The sequence below is a fragment of the Struthio camelus genome, chromosome 19 (genome assembly GCF_040807025.1).
Source record: "Struthio camelus isolate bStrCam1 chromosome 19, bStrCam1.hap1, whole genome shotgun sequence".
NCBI lineage: Eukaryota > Metazoa > Chordata > Aves > Struthioniformes > Struthionidae > Struthio > Struthio camelus.
The window spans coordinates 4113907-4131165 of NC_090960.1; the positions used below are offsets into that span (position 1 = coordinate 4113907).

The 17259-nt window shown below is 48.4% G+C and overlaps 1 protein-coding gene across 3 annotated transcripts in view; it reads left to right on the forward strand.

Annotated features, from left to right (window-relative positions):
• The window catches only part of PRKCA (protein kinase C alpha), a 166635-nt gene extending 158954 nt beyond the window's left edge, over positions 1-7681 (forward strand). For 2 of the 3 annotated variants that reach the window (XM_068913761.1, XM_068913762.1), the window contains one exon: positions 66-7681. In XM_068913761.1, coding sequence (XP_068769862.1) covers positions 66-230 — 165 coding nt within the window. In that variant the 3' untranslated portion in view covers positions 231-7681. The remainder of the gene's footprint in view (positions 1-65) is intronic. The other variant, XR_011135498.1, reaches the window with a different exon arrangement.
• The last annotated feature ends 9578 nt before the right edge of the window (positions 7682-17259 follow it).

The window sequence follows — 17259 nt, forward strand, 5'->3', positions numbered from 1 at the left end:
AGATCAAACTGCTGATGTATTGCTCCTTTTTTTCAGCCTTTTTTTTTCTTCTTTTTTTCTTACAGTGTGGCAAAGGTGCTGAGAACTTCGATAAATTCTTTACACGAGGACAGCCAGTGTTAACCCCTCCGGATCAGCTGGTCATTGCTAACATAGACCAAACAGATTTTGAAGGATTCTCTTATGTCAACCCCCAATTTGTACACCCCTTTCTACAAAATGTAGCATGAAACAGCAAAACAGGATCAAATCACGCAACGGGAAAGGGTCCTTAACCCTAGAATTTTTAGGCCTTTGCCTTGTTGATTCCGTTGGGGCCTGAAAATTGTAGGGTTAGGAAGCGTAGGATGGGGGAAAGGCCACTAATTCAGGATTTTGGCTTTGCAACTGAGATGTTATATTAATGGGAGATAAAGTAGTATACAGTGCCCGTTTATTCTTCTTGAAGTCACCACTGACTCGTTTAAAGTTTACCCTTTTTTGGTACATTATATATTTTTGTAACTTCCACTATCCTTTTGCTCCCTTTTCCACTCTCCTGTATTAGAAATAATATAACATGTGATCTAAAAAAAAAAAAAACCACCACCCTGAATATTTAGTCCTTAAAACGCAGATGCCACGAGGTAGGAGCACAGGGTCTGGAGGGAGCACTCCTCTTCCTGGGCTTCCCAGGGACTTTGAGAGAGCAAGAGCACAAGAGACCGCAACGGAGGCAGCACTGGGGAGGAGAGGGCATTGCGAAAAATTGTTGAAAATACTTGCTTAAAAATATGACAGGAACAAGCCAGGGGGGAGGTGGTGGTGAGGGGGGATAAAGTCCAGGTAGCCCCTGAGGCAACACCTAATCCTGTAAGCACCACCAAATTTAAACCAACTTCAGCAGTGGCCAGATCGCTAAGATCTTTGCTAAGTAGCATGTGATAAACTCAAGGGTGAAATTTTGTCTTTAATAATAGTAATAATTATAATAATATTTTTGTGAATTTTAATCTCCATGAGATTATTCTGTGTTCCAGGGTGCCATTGTTTGTTCAGTTAATTTAATTTACACCACTCCTCAAGTTTACTGTTAACCAGTTCTACTAATACCAATATTTTAGTATGAAAATTGTTAACCTGGAATGTAAAACAAAACTGTAATCCCTTAACTCTTATTTACATGGTTTTATTTATAGGCTGCAATATAGGGCAGTAAATGAAAGAAGGCATTATATATAGTAAATTAACAAAAAGTGCAGCCCCAAGTGACTTCCTGATTGCTCCAGAATAACTCATGAAATTCGAGTGAGTAGTCCTAAAATAGTCAATTTTAATTTTGAACACTTGGGGCTGTTGAATAATGGAGCCTGAAAGAAGAAGCACCTAACAATTGTTTTATTGATAGAAGGGAATTTAATACATTTTACATATGCTTCATGCAATGAATTTTGCATGTTTAGTAATAACTCTTAATAATAAGGGTTAATAATAAGCAGATCTATATTATTGACATAATCGTATCAAACATAAAGAGTATTAGAAAAATTTTATAAAACAAATTGTGCTTTATTTGTGAAAGTTCTTGTTCTGATTGACATGATTTAAGTTTAGCTAAATGTTTTATTGCTATTGTTTTGGTTTTTATTTTAGTTTTTGGATATTGTTAATGGCTTATGGTATAATCTGTTTTTTTTTTTTAACGTAGATCTACTTTTAAACAGTAATTGCTACCTGCAGGTTTTATACAAGTTTCAATTAGGGTATCATTTCACATCTGCTTATTACTTACAGAGAAGGAAATAGACTTTATCTGCAATGATGAACACTGTAATCAATGCAGTCTTCTTCTCTCCTATCACTTAGTTAAAAAAAATTTGATACTTCCTCTTAAAACTTACCAGAAGATATTAATTCAAATACCAGTAAATATTTTTGTGCATATTTTGGTTTTGTTACAGCATGTAAAATAGTAGTCAGTGCATTTTCCTTTTCTTTCCCTTTTGCCTTGTTAATGTTAGCAGCCATGGGCACTTTTCGTCTGTCAGATGTGCATGACAATGCCAGAAGCATGACATCTCTGTTGCTGCATGCAGACTGATTACAATTTTTCCAGCATGTAAACATATTCAAAGTAAGATATTTGCCATAAAAGACTTAAATTTGTACTAGAATCTGTAACGGGGGGGGGGGGGGTGTTGCGGGGCTACTTTCTAATCTTCTTTTGTTATAACAAAACACCTAACCTGTGCCAAAGATTCTGTTAGAAAGGTCCCGTCCTGCAAACTCTCAGTCGGGTGAACGGCCTTGGCTGACAGGAGTGACCCGTGTGGCTGCGGGAGGATTGCTTTTGGGTGAAAAGCTGTTGTGTGCTGATGGTAACTGTGCAGGGCTTTTGCACCTGCAATGCCCTCAGAAGCCATATGTTTGGTGCACAGGACCCTTGATTTGCAACACTCCAGAAGTTTGACTTTCGCCCAGTGATAGTCCTCTTGCAGCCACGGCTCTGCATAAGGAGCATCTCCGTAGGTCAGAGTGATCCAGTGTTAATGCACCTTCCTAGGAATAAAACAGACCGTTCTAAGTCATGAAAAAAATACAGTTGCTAGCAAGGGGCATTTACGAACAAACGTGTACTCGGATTGTTGCCTAAATAAATAACTCATAATTTTAAAAAAAAATTTTAGGGGTAAAATTTTTAAAATATTCTGTGTCAAATATCAGCCAAGCCTAGGAGTTAATTTTCTTGTTTGTATATGATATACCTTTAAAGTTAAGGATATTCACCATGAAGCATGTGGACATGTACAGCATTTCATGACTTTTTAACTTTTTCTAAATATTACTAGCCTGCCATAGTTTAGGAATATCAGGGTATCACACTATAGAATATAATGGATTCAACAGGTTACATAGGCTCAGATTTTTAGTAAATAAGGGGCTCTCGAGTAAGTAAATATGCTGGGAGCAGGCATTATATGTGTTTCAAGAATGTGAAGTGAAGAAGAGACTTTTGAAAAGGAAAATACAGGGAGAAACAGCAGAGCACAGGTTTCGGAAGCAAGTATGGGGTAGATCCAGACCAAGCCCGAAACATGCAGGAAAGCTGGTAGGTGGCACAAGATGTTCTGGTTTTGATGATGAGATACAAATTGCAAAGCAAAGTCCAGTTCTAGGTGGTTGGCATTGATGCACCTGGGATAGACCGTACTGTTCATACCAGGGCGTAACGTTAAAGAGCTGGTCCAACATCTGAACAGAGCTGCTCGTTTTATGGCTACTTCTCACAATCGGTTTCTTAGGCACTTGTGTTTGTTCTGCGGGTTTTCTAACGTCAAAGCAGGAATTGCTCCTTAATATTGTTACCTCAAATTCCTATGCTTGGGACATCTCATGTTTTCTTCTGTAGGTGTGCATAACGCTTACTAAAAGGTACTGTGAACTCATTGATCCTGCAAGAACAAGACAAGATTGCATAAAGCGGGTGAAATGGGATTGAATATTTGTGTTACTCTTTGCTTAATGCACTAGCTTGCATGTGAACGCCAACACTTGGACCAGCCCTTTAAAGAGAATTCAAAAGTGCACTAGTGGTTTGTTCATTGCGCAGAAATTTATAGTAGCAAGTAAAACCTTAATTACCCAGCAGCAAGCATGTTTGTAAGTTTTTAATACAGAAGTTGCTTATATAAGATTTTGCACAGATCTGGCTTTCTAGAGAACATTTATTATGAGAGAAAGAGGCATTAGAACTGCTTTTCTTTCACTTATATTCAATAGCAACAGGAATCCTAACCCCCACATTATTACAAAGATTGCTAAAAATAAAATTGAAAGTTACGTTGCACTGAAGCTGGGGTGAAAGTTTGGGGAAGTGTGTTGTACAATCCCACATACACTCAAGTCTGAAGTGCTTTCAGCTCACGAGTACACTCCACTCCCTCCCGAAGGAGAAACAAATACCTGGCATCTCTGCAACTATCTGAACACAGAGATGATGCTGAAAAATTTTAGGTGTCAGTATATTTGTACTAACTGACTTGGGGGAAACAAACACTTAGAGGACTTAAAACAGTTTGCTAAAAGTTGCGGTTTGTGTAGAATTTGAATTGTTTAGAAAAAGTTTTGTATTCATAAAGCTAACCTAAAATTTTGTGGAATTAAACAGTGTTCTGGTTTCCCTCAAATTAAAAACAACCCCCCCAAAACCCTTCTCAATACTGCTTTAAGCTAGTTGCTGTGTTGTTTTTAAGATGCAAGTGATGTGTCATTTCATGATTTGTTAGAAACTCCTCTCACTCTGTAGAGAGAAAGTTCTTCTGTTTCCCAGGCTGAAATAAAAGACAGCTGCGTTACCAAGTAAGCTGCGCAATCAGTAATTTCTTTCCTTTTCTTTAATGGAGTGAGTCCGTTTCCTGCAAAGGAGACGTATAAGGCTTTTAGGCCACTTAAAACTTCCCTGCTATTTTCAGGGATTAAATGAGACTTAACTGGTTCGTAGGCACAATGGTTCGTTATCTGGGCACAACATGGGGAGCGTTTATCCGCAGTCGGGTGACCGCGGTGGGACAGCGGGCCATGGGAGAAGGGAGATGAGCAGGGGTTGCAGTGCAGCCCGCTACCTGCTGTCCAGTCTCGTTGCTCTAATCGAGGATTGCACGTGCCTGAGGAGCACGGAGCACATTCCTATAATAAAATACTCCAACTTAACCCAATTGAGAGGAGAAATGCAGTTTAGCTTTCTGATCCTTCCTACTTTACCAAATTATAATTGAATTTCCTTTTACAATCTGGAGAAAGTTGTTTTGGAAATCAGCTGTTAGTTTCAAAGAAACTCATCATCTATAAAAGTTGGGGGCTTTTGCAATCCGTCCTGTCTTTCAGGGTGAATTCAGTCACATAACACTGGGTTCTTGTAAAATTAATAAGGGCAACTGAGAGAGGAACTTGTTTTCTAGCCGGAAAGATAGCGTGTCCAAGGTTCAGGATTGAGCCAAGCCACTTGCAGTATGTATTTTCTCGTTCAGTGCATCCAGATGTAATCACAGTAAAATGTAGGAGATGCATGCAGCGAGCAGAGGAAGATGATCCTCCTTATTGAACACAACATCATTGGAAACACCAATAATAAGTCTTTGATATTAGTAGAAGGAATACTTACAGTGTTGAGTTTACCGTAGGCTTTCTGAGCTGCCACAGGACTCCTGGAAACATTTCATGTGATTTTGAGTTCTTTCAGTTATTAGCATAAATTATTGTCGTCAAGTTTTGTCTCTTTCCAAGTAGCGTCAGCTACAGGAAATGTATTATCTGTGTGCTGTTCGTAGGTAGACACTGAGCTACAAAGTAGTAATAGAAAAAAGTATAAAAGCTAAAGCACTTTCTTCCTCAGCGCCATACTCTTAAGTGTGATCTGAAATAGTTAACTGAAGAGTTAAATAAGAATTGACTCCATAAACATGTCTGATTTCATACCAACCAACAACTGTGCCAGTAACGATTGGTAATTAAATAGCCTTATAATAAATAATAAGCATGCACTAAAGCACTCCTGTGCGTTGGAAACCTTGAGAGGGAGGGAGGGGTGCTCCAGTGCTCGGAGCACAGGCCTGAGAGTGCACAACGCAGGCTCAGATCCCAGGCCTGCCACTGATGCCCTTGGTGGCCTTGGGCAAGTTACTTAACCTCTCTGCCTCAGTTACCTCATCTGTAAAATGGGGGTAATAATACTTACTTACCTCACAAGGAGGCGTGAGGACTTCTTAGTTAATGTTTCTAATACACTTTTAACCTGAAAAGTATTATTATAATTTTTAATATTAAATCAGCTTATTTAACTCACATGGTGTTGCTGGATATACCATGCTATTTCTACTTTTTTATATAACTTTAGTAATTCTACAGAAACCGTTTAAAGAATAAAAGAACAGATCTGATATGTTTCTTACAGAACCTGGAGTACAGTTTAGCTTTTGTTAACTGGAGCCGGGTCGCAGCGTGAAGTGCTGCTTGCAGATTGTGTAGAGGTCAGATGCTCTTACCTCTTTTCCAGTTACTGAGATTTCTATGTGCGATTAAGGAACTCCATGTAAATGGAAGTCTTAGCAGAATCGATTATTGTAGGGTGTGATTCCCCATAGGTAAATAAAGTCAATACAGCTGTTTTCTAGTAATGTTTATACTGACTTCTTTTAAAGGAGAAGTTACATTCTTTATGCAGCTGGTCCATCCATGACAATTTTACTCAGTGGATAGTTTTCACTTATTCCTGTGTCATATATCTTCCTCTTTTCCTTTGCTTATGCGTGACACCATACTTCAGGTGTAATGGAAAATCACCATAGAAGCTATGTTTTTTTCTTCCGTTGATGTTGGTTGACTAAAAAAAATCAACAGACCATTAATAATTTTAAACAGTGAAGCGTAGGAAGAGTAATAATAACAAAAACTGATAATTGGCCATAACCTACTTCCATTGCAGTTACAGAACTGGATCTCAAACTGATTTTAACAGGGAAGCCTCGCTGACTCGCTGGTAGTAAGTTGAGCTGTCGAAGAGCAGCATCGTGCTGCTTCCAAACGCGGGCCCTTCTGCTGCTGACGGCAGTCCGCATCCGAGCAGGCTGCGGATGGGAGCAGTCTGCAGCCCCTGTTTCCAGCCCGCACCAATGGAAGCAGATCTGGCCACACATCTGTTCCTTCCTGCAGGATATATTGGAAAATCTGCAGCCGATGTTACTTCCTTTTTATAGTCATACGTAGGTGAAAGAAACAATTTAATAAAAAGTCAAATTAGGGTTGATCTTTATAAACCTCTTCCTAAGAACTACTTGGATCGGTACACCAGTTACTCAGAGGCAATATTACTTACATCAATTACGTTATGGCTTAGTCCTTCCGGAGGTGCAGGTGCTCTGGTCTTGGCCTGTGAAGGAATTCAGTGGAACTGCTGAACGCTTCGAGCTCGGTATACGCTTCCTTGCTTTACTGGAGCCAAGGCTGGAGGAGCCGGTGTCCGGCAGCACTAAGCCTGTAAGCCCCAATTCAGCAAAATATTGTGTGCCATTCGCATTTAGCAAAGCATGTAAGTTTGTGCAGCACATCTTCAAATCCCACAGAAGTCAAGGGAACTTGCTGACTTGGGGCAGAAGTAAAGACTCTTGCAGGGATAACACAGATTGAATCTGCAGATTGTTCCCCACAAAGTCTTTGGTGTGCTATTAAAAGGAATACAAGAAAAACCATTTTAACAAAATGAAGCGCTCTGTTGCCTCTTTTTTTAAAAAGTTTTTGTGCAATTCCCAAAACATGTAATTTTGCAAGATAATACAGACTACACCTGAAACATTTAAAATTGCTGCATGCTTTGTTAGTATTGTCTTTTCTCAATCAAGGAGTAATACCACCTTGAACTCATTCATACTTTTGAATATGATTTTAAGACCCCAGTTTTGTATTTATGAAGAGCAGAACATTATTTTGCTATTATTTATCTGCAAGATGCTACCAGAAAACGTGGAGGCGCCATTCACTTTTCAAAAAACCATTGGAAACACAGCGGGCAAGACTGATGTATAAATTACTGCATTGGTTTTTTTTCTTAATTCTTGGTATCTTCAATCTTTGTTTGCATGAAGTGCTTTTGTTAAATATTAATTGTAGTTTCCAAGCAAGTGTGTATGAATAAAAACACTGATCGTCACTTTGTGAGAGTTTGGCGTGGCTTTATGAAATGTCATTTCAAAATGCGCTCCGCAGAGGTAGCGACAGGGCAGCGCTTCGCCGGCTTTGCAGCTTCGGCGATCGCCGCAGAGATCACTCAGTCCCAGGCCTCGCCTCTCCGTGATTTCAGGTGTTCGTACACCGAATTTTAACCTGAGCCCTTTTTTAATTCCTGTTGATAAAGGGAGAGAAAAAAAATGCTTAACTGGGGAAAAGATACGTACGTGAGATCAATCTGCAAACTTATGGCAAGTAATGTAATTATAAAAAGAAAATTAGGCGTGGAATAATTCCCTCTCTCTGCACACTCCCTTAAGAAAAGATTTCGATGGGATTGGCAAACCCTGTCCCTGGCCGCTGCGAAGGGCCGAGGGCCCCGGGCCGGGCCGGCGCTGCCTCCCTTCCCCGAGCCCCACGCCAACGCTGCAGAGGCCGAGGAAATTCAGACATCTGCGAAACGCAGAGGGAGTTTTTCAAAAACATCAGACAGGCCAAGTTTTCACACTGGAGGAATGGTTTCAGTCAAGCAGCCTTTTCTTTGCCTAGCAAGCACCACAGCTCGGCTGCTTTGGGTTTCAGGCTACGAAGTTTCTGTTCTGGTTTTGCGTTCTGCCCTCTGCGTTCTGCTTGGGAAGAGGCTGTGTTTTACGATAAATATGGGTGATCAGGGCCTGGTTTTGCCCTGAAACACCTGTTTTATCGCACTGACACGAGACCCGGCCCTCGCCGTTGCACCGCCGAGTCAGGGCACCTCCCTTTCCCCTGTTTTTCCTGCTGCAGTTTTATTTTCAAAACACTGGAAGCAATGTACAAATATTTTGACATCTGGACAGACACGTTCTTTTTCTGCTGCTCTCCAAAGTGTATTGAATCTCATGCTAATTCATTACTTGGGTTACTATAATTTGCAGACAAATCTGGCTAAATTTGCCCAAAGGAATGGTTGATTTTTTTTTCCTAGAGGCAGCATTTTCCGGCAGCCGCGTGCTGTTCTGCCTTCTCTAACGCACACAGCCCCTGCCAAAACCCAGAACACTCCTGTGGAAGAGATCCCTGGCCTGAGCTGACACCCCCTTCGCGGTCAGGACAGCCGTACGTACACCCGCCACCTCCCTCCCGGTCAGGACAGCTGTATGTACAACCGTCGCCCCCTTCGCGGTCAGGACAGCCGTACGTACACCCGCCACCTCCCTCCCGGTCAGGACAGCTGTATGTACAACCGTCGCCCCCTTCACGGTCAGGACAGCCGTACGTACACCCGCCACCTCCCTCCTGGTCAGGACAGCTGTATGTACAACCGTCGCCCCCTTCGCGGTCAGGACAGCCGTACATACAACCGCCACCTCCCTCCCGGTCAGGACAGCTGTATGTACAACCGTCGCCCCCTTCGCGGTCAGGACAGCCGTACATACACCCGCCACCTCCCTCCTGGTCAGGACAGCTGTATGTACAACCGTCGCCCCCTTCGCGGTCAGGACAGCCGTACATACAACCGCCACCTCCCTCCCGGTCAGGACAGCTGTATGTACAACCGTCGCCCCCTTCGCGGTCAGGACAGCCGTACGTACACCCGCCACCTCCCTCCTGGTCAGGACAGCTGTATGTACAACCGTCGCCCCCTTCACGGTCAGGACAGCCATACGTACCCCTGCCACCTCCCTCCCTGTCAGGACAGCTGTATGAACAACCGTCACCCCCTTCATGGTCAGGACAGCTGTATGTACAACCGTCACCCCCTTCGCAGTCAGGACAGCCGTACGTACACATGCCACCACCCTTATAGTCAAGATGGATGTACGCACAACCGCTGCCCCCTTGGCAGTCAGGACAGCCGTGCGCACACCCACCACCCCGCAGCGTGCCTGGTCAGGGCTGGGTGGGGGTTCTTGCCACAGCCGCGGCCTTCAGGGCGGGCTCAGGAGTCAAATTATTTGCAATAACACAAACGACTTGCAATCTCAGCACCAAGTTTTTAAGGGAAAAGCCCTTGCGCAGCGTGCCGCTACGCTGGGCGCTGGGCACGCACCACGCTCCCTCCCGCTGCCGCCCCCGGGCTCGGGGCTCTCCCGAGGAGACCGCGCTCGCCAGCCAACGGTCTCTAACCGCTCCCCCGCCACCCGCTCCGCGGCGAGCAGCGCGGCTGGGCGCCCGCCCGCGGGGGGCCAGGCCGCTGCGGCTGCCGAGGCCGAGCGCTGCGGCCCGGCCCCAGGCGGGACAGGCTTTTTAATCTTGAAGACGAGATTTAAGGGTTAAAGCGGATGAATCTGAAATTGCCTGCCCCGTGGTGGCCAGGCGCTCCTCCTCCAGCTGAGGCGCCCGATGCGCTGCAGCGCTGCCACATGCATCCGCCATTACGCGCGTCCGCCATTACGCGTGTCCGCCGCCACGCGCATCCACCATTACGCGTGTCCGCCACCACACACGTCCACCATTACGCATGTCCGCCATCACGCGTCCCTGCCGCCACGCATGTCCGCCGCCTCCCGCCCGAGCCGCGACCTCCTTCTCCCACCCCCAGCTTTTCCTGAGCGAGCCGGGCGTTTGACTTAGAAAGCTCGGGATATTTTTACACAACCGGTGCATGAGCAGCAAATACAACCGCCTCCTCCGAGCACGCCTAGGGGAGATCAAACTATCTCGTTGCGTTAATTACCTGTAGGTAATTATAGCCCCCAGGGGCTCAGTCACAGGCTTGCTTGGCCGGAGGAGCCTGCGGAAAGCCGCCGCCGCACGCAGCAAAACACGGACAAACGGACGAGGGGGAGAGCGGGAAAGCCTTTGAGGAGGGTCGTTCTCCCAAACGGCCGCACTAACCTGTCGCCTTCCCCGAGTGCGACAAAACCCAGAGAAATGGGGGAGGGAGCCAGCGGGGAGACGAGCCAGCTCGGCGTCTGGGCCCACTGCAGTTTACCTGCAAGGGGTGTGGGGGGGGGGGGATTTTTCGGTTTTTTCTGCTCTTCCCAAAGGAGGAAGGTAAAATACAGCAGCTCCCGTGAGGAAGCGAGTCAACGCCATCTCCGCCTCAAGGGATCTGCCGCGTTTGCTGGCGGGATGGCAGTGTCAGCTGCCGCCTCCAGCGTTACTGGTCCCTGCGGCCGCTGCCGACCTGCCGCTAAAGGAGACGTTGTCGCACAGAAGGGGAGGAAAAAAAAAATCCAAAAACGATTTTAAGTGCAATACCTGAGTGAGAAAAAAAAAAAAAAAACAGGATGAAAGTTGCTTCGAAGTGTTTTAAATCCTATTCTCACCTGACGAGGCCAGCAAACGTCCCCCGTCTCCCTGCCTGCCGCCTGCCTGTGAGTCACACGCCTGCCCTCAATTTTACATCCCTCTGCAGGATCAGCCCCCCTCTCATAGCACAAAAGCTCAGCTGGGGGCAAAAAAAAAAATTCAGCTGCTCTGAAAAGAAAATGTAAGTATGGCTATTTGCTGTGCTGCTGGTGGGGTTTTGGTTTTTTTAGTGTCATTTAAAGTAGTTGACAGGGGTGGCTATGCGTTGCTGCACAGGCAACGGAGGGCCTGTCTCTGCCTCTTAGACGTGCAGGACAGATGGGCTACAGTCACCGGCATGTCTTTCTTGCGTTTACTGCAAACTTCCCGTTAACACTATTTCGGAAAGGAGGTGGGTTTTTGCAGGCTGTGCACACCAGCTGATGCTTCCTGCATCAGGCTGAACAGAAAAAAAATGAGTCTACTGAAAAAAAAAACCCTAGCAAACTGCCAAAAATCCAGATTCTGGGACGGAGATGCAGAGCACCGCAGATCGGGGATGCCGTGGGTTGCCGGCCCCGGCCCGCGGCCCCCGTGCTGCCCGCCGAGGAGGCCACGATCGAGCTGCTCAGGCGGCGGCGCCAGGACACGGAAGGGCTTTCGGTTTTGTCCTTGCCCACGTTAGGGTTTTCCACCCTGGCCTCGCTCTCTTGTGCGCGTGTTATAAAGCTGCGGCCAGGTGCAGGTGAGCGGAGACGCTCAGGGCTTGGGGGATCAGCACATCCAAAGGTTTGTCGCAGCGTTTCAGCTGTCGGAGGTGTACAGGGAGGGCTATTTTGGGGGCATTATCCTTACTAGTAAACCTACGTTTATTCTCTACCTTGCCACTTGCATGCTGGCTACAGGCAGCATCGGTAATCGGGTCAGCCTGGGTACAAACCAGTTGTTTCTCAGCCTATAAACCAGTGTTTGGTCCACGTCTGTGTTATTTTTCTTTCAGCCTTGCGGTCTTGATCCATCCCCCTTTATTCCACTCCTCTATTCAGAGCGCATTTAATAAAACGCCGTGCCCATAGCAGGTGCACTTCCTACTCCGTATACAGCACTCTTCAAGCTATATTCAACTTAAAGCTTCAACGTTTTCAGTGACACCCCCAGAAAGAGTTGTCTTTTAACAGGATTCATTTGTTTCTCATACAAGTGTAACCCTGTCTGAGACACTGATTAGGTGAGATTTCAGGAAAAATCCATCAGAAATGTTTATGTAGGCTACAGGCGATGAGCGCAAGGGCAGAAGGAAGGAAAGAGCTCAGGGCAGCGATGAGAGCATCCCACGGCCTCCTCCTTGGATCTGTTCCTAGGCCTTTTGGGGTAAGTCACTCGGCATGTTTGTGCCTCATTGAACCTAACCTCATTACAAGATTGGTAACGCATTTCAGGGCTGTATAAATCACATGGAACGCTATCACCTTTAACACAAGTGTTATGAAGCTTTAATAATTAGCACCATCTAAACTGCTATCCCAAACGTGACCTTTTAAATCCGATTGATTGCTGTGGCCAGAGTCATTTTTCATACGGCAAACAGCCTGTTCCTCAGGCAGCGCACCCCGTCCGCCGCGGTGCTCACGTGGCCCTAGGCGGGTGCCCGGGGGGAGCTCGTCCTGCCTGGGGGCACCCTGCACCCGACCCTTAGCCCCCGCAGAAGATGAGGAAACATAACTTAGGTTCCCAGCCCTCCCTGTTGGATTCATTTCAGCATTAACAGAAAACGGTAACAGTGAGAGCGAACGTGTAAGGCCAGCACCTGCTCGAGGTTTTCTTCGTGGCAAGGTCCTGCCGCTCGCCCAGCGCGGCAGCGGGTCTCGGGCGCTTGGTCCCCTTGCAGCGCTCCCTGCCCTCCCGCGCAGGCTGGCGCCCAGCACGGCGGGAGCTGAAGGAAGCAATCAGCAGAGCTGCCGGGGCCGAAATCCTTAACTGGCGCTTCCTCGGGTTTCATTAGCTCAGTTTAGAACGCATATGATTGCAGAGCGTGTTTTATTTTAAATTAAGCATGTAACTTCCGTTCACACGTGCGCTTTTGTTATCCCGTGAGTCAGAGCCTTTTGGTGAGGCTGTCTATGAAAGGCTTTGCACTTTTTTTTTTTTTGAAGCTTTTGCACAGCATGTGGGTGCAGAGACAAAAATAATGTTGCACCTCTCCTTGCACTTCCGCCAGAGCCGCTGCCGGGGGCTGCTCGCTGAGCAGAGGCTCGAGGCAGTGATGTGCAAAGAGAAATAACAGGCTGGGCTTCGCTTCAGGATCCAGCAGCTTGTGGAAGTTAATCCCTTTAATTTAGTTCCCATGCAAGGTGGGAGCGGGGAACCTCCCCCAAGAAGGGAGAGCAGCTGCTGTTCTTTGATGCCTTGAGCTTCCCCTCTTTTCCTGCTTTCAGCAGTTCAAAGTTAAACGTAATAATGTTGCTGCTGGGATAAGGAAAAGAATTCGGAAAAGCCTCTGCGGACTCCTGCCAAGCAACAGGACCCCGGCTTTGGCTGCATGGTCGCTTCCCCCCGAGCCGGAGCCGTAAAGGCCCTTGCGCCGCCGCCGCGCAGCAGCGCCAGGGCACGTCTGCCGGCGGCAGGAGAGGGAGAAAGCAGGAATCCTCCCCATTTGCACAGGAGTGGGGGAGGCCTGGCGGCATCCCGCAAGCCTATTTCAGGCAACCCCAGGCTGCCGGCGTGATCCGCTGATGTCCAGGGCCAAATCTGTCCTGCAAACACCGCCGCGGCGAAGGAGCCAATCTAACAGGACCGCACTGCGGCGTTTCCCTGCGAGCTGCCCCGGGGAGCAGCAGCTGCCCAGGGCAGCCCCGTCCCCGGCGGCCTCGAAGAGCCCCGCAGGCAGCGTGTTCCCCCCGCGCGACGGCCGCCGCTCGCCGCCTCCGGGCTCCGGCTGCTCCTTAAGCCTTACCCCTGCCACGCTGCCTACAAAATGTCAAAAAATAGCTAGCGCCGAGGCAGCTGGCATGGAGTATCAGTCACCTCCTACACGAGCCGCAGGAGCTTCATCGTCGCTTTGCCAGTTTGTTGCATCTACCTGCGAGCACTGTACTAGGATTTTTTTTGGCTAGTGCCAACTTTTCCTTCCTATGACCAAATGCTTCTCGCGTCCCGGTATAGAAGTTAGACCTTAAAGTTGGCGGCAGCAACGTCTCAGGGAAGCAGCCGCTGGGCGCAGCAGCGGCGCGGGAGAGCCGGGGCCCGGGGTGCTGCGCGGGGCCCAGGCCGTCCCGCCGTGCGTTCGCCGGGCGGGTTTGTCGTCTGAATAATTCAGCAGAGAGCAAACGAGAGGGAGCGGGAGCAGGGGGGAGGCGGACCTGTGGTCGCCTATAAATGCTGTGGCCCATTAGTATGTTGGTCAGGTTGGCAGGATCAGGCACGTTCACCGTGTAACGTCCTGAGCGCCTTCAAGGTTACCTCTGCTGGCAAAGAAAAGCAGCCCGGGAAAAGGGTTCCCTCCGGATGTCACCTGCATGAATCGAACGCTTGTAAGGAGGAGGAGGAGGAGGGACCTCCGGAGAGACCATGCTACCACGCCTGGGTAATCTGCAATGCAGTCAGAATCGGTTATGGGAAATAACAGCTTTGTGTGCGTTTAAATCCCCCGTCTTTCTGCCCTCGTGTCTTCTGCTACAGAGCACCACAAGGGCTCCTGAAGGTACAGCACGCAGCCGGCCTGCTCCGCACCCTCGTCGCGGCAGCCATGCCGCAGCCCCGGTGACCTCTTTTATCTGGGAAAGACCTTTGTCTAGTTTGCGACTTGGGTGCCTGGGCTGCTGGGGACAGGAAGCGGAGCGGTGCCCTTTCGCTCCAGGCGTTGGGGGTAGCGGCCTGGGCTCGGGGCAGCGGAGGTGCGCGGGCAACGCAGGGAGGCCGCGCGCACCAGCTCCAGCCCCGCGGCCCTAAGGGCTGCTCACAGAAGATCCCTGTTATGGAGAGGTTTGTTGTGGCTCTGCTTTGTGGTACTTTGGCAACCCTCAGGTATCTGCTTCTTTCCTACTGCAGAAAGTGTCTTTATCCAATGGATTAAATGAAAGGTTCAAAACCCCTTTTGCTCTTTCTGCTGCGACATGTTCATTTCTTCTCATGCAGGTTAAAACCCGGCTGGGTCTCCAGGAGGCCATGGTCAGTCCCTTACACCAGGGCATGCTCGTTCTGCCTTTAATTAATGGCTGGGACGTGGCTCCGCTTAACGCACTACCGCAGCCAGCTACGGGACACAGCGGTGAGTGGTGCCTCACCGCTCCGCTGCCAGCAGCCCGGCGAGAGCGACTATGAAGAACTGCTGCTAGTCTGGGCCATTATCAAAGCTTAAATCTCTGCTCGCTGTTCTGACTTTGGGCCCAGGGCAAAGGATGCCAGCTCCAATGTCTGTGACATTTCACGCTCCTAGACCGGTTTTGAAGGCCGCACGAAGCACCGCTCCACTGGCACGAGGGTTGGCAGAGGTGCTCCTGCCGAGTCCGACTTCAGCCCTGCAGAGCTTTGCACGGCTGCGGGACGCCGCGTAACGTGCAAAATCCCACGTGGCTTCGTCAGCCCCACGTGCGGCTGCAGGGGGAGAGCCTCACCTGCACGGAGGGGCGCGCAGGAGGGAGGAGAGAGTTAAAGCAGGAGATTGTCACGAGCATGGAGGTCAGAGAGATGGCCCTGGAAATGCTGAGATGGCACCAGACGGTGATAAAACAAACGAATAGCTGATACAGGAATTGGCAAAGTCCTGCCCCAAATTTGGGAGGGTAGCAGGTAGGCTGAGAAGATGCAGGGTGCCAATCACCGCCTGGGACTGCCACTCTCATCCCTGCCTGGGGGAAGGAGCTTCCATTGATTTTGTCCTCATTATTTTCTGTAACCAGCAGGGAGGCTGCTGTTACGAGGAAGGAATTACGGAGAGCTACTAAGAAGGTAGGAAAGCTCAGCCAAGCTCCTGTGGGCTGGGGCTCGCCGGGCTCTCGGGAGACGTCACGGAGTGGCTCCAGCGCCGACATCTGGAGCTCGGCACCACGACGTTGGGAAGAGTTAGCGCCCGGCACGCTCCCAGCAAGGCGCTCGGCTCGCTCGGGGCGCGTTAACGAACGAATCCTCGCGTGGCCCGTGGAGCTACGTTAGCATCGCCCCCCTCCGCAGCGGCACCGGGCGCTCGAGCACCGTCGCACGGCCTGGCCAGCCGGCGCGCACGGCTCTGAGCCCTGCTCGCGCCCTCTCCCTCCCGGGCCTGCGGAGAGCGGATGGGAGATGCTCCCGGCGCAAGCGCGAACGCGCTTTGCAATGGCGAAAGCTGCTGTATGAGACAAACAGCAAAATAAAATCCATCCTAGCGTTTTCTTTTAGCCTAAATATATTTGCATAGGAGTTTAAAAAAGAAAAAGAGAGAGCGAGAGAAGCCCAAAATGTGTATTTCTAATTGATTATATGCATGGCTGCTGGGGGCCTCTTACACTGTAATGGTTAATTATGTCACTGTCAGTACACACCACAGCACTTCTTCATGTTGTGTTCAAATAATCCTGCGCAGTATGTAGGCAGCTAATACAGCAGATTGCCTTTCCGGAGACAAATGAAGATGTGGTTTGGGGTTTTTTTGCTTTTTGTTTTTAATAACACAGAGGCAATAAAAATGATGAACTTCAGCCGATTACTGGATTAAATTACTGTAGCCATGACAGAAGCATGATGCAAGTCTAGGTCTGACTTGCCTCTTGTAGCTTTTTGACTTTACTGGTAACGTACTGCAGGTGAGCTCCATCCCAGAAAGCCCCCTACTTGGTGGCGGTGGGGGACGGGGGCCACCGGAGAGCGTTGCCTCTTCGACTGCCTCTTTCCAGTGCTAACCCCACGGCTGCCAACCGAACCCCTGCTCTCTCCTTGCTGTCTGTCACCGGCTGGATTTGCCCCTTTTATTCTTCCTCCAAAGCAAATGAGCAGTATTTGAGGGATGCTAAATATATTTTGGGTTTGTTTTGAGACAGCCACCTGCAAGGAAGGATATACACAAGGATGCATCTTTGCAACATCAGGCAGTTCTTCCTAGGTTTGAGATATTAGCTCAGGAAAACAAGCAATTCAGTGCAATTTAAGTTTCACTGTCATTTTGTGCGAAAGAAGATACAGGCACAGTCCCGCAACAACAACCAACCCTGTGTGCTTTGGCTGTCAGCTGGGACCCTACCGGGAGGCAAGTTTCCACCTGTCCGGATCTCGCTGAGGGTGTCATGCGCTCGACTCCACCACATCACGGTTGGAAAAATAAAACCTTTTATGTCTCATCGCCTTTTATTATTGCTATGAACCAAAAGGGAGCTCACG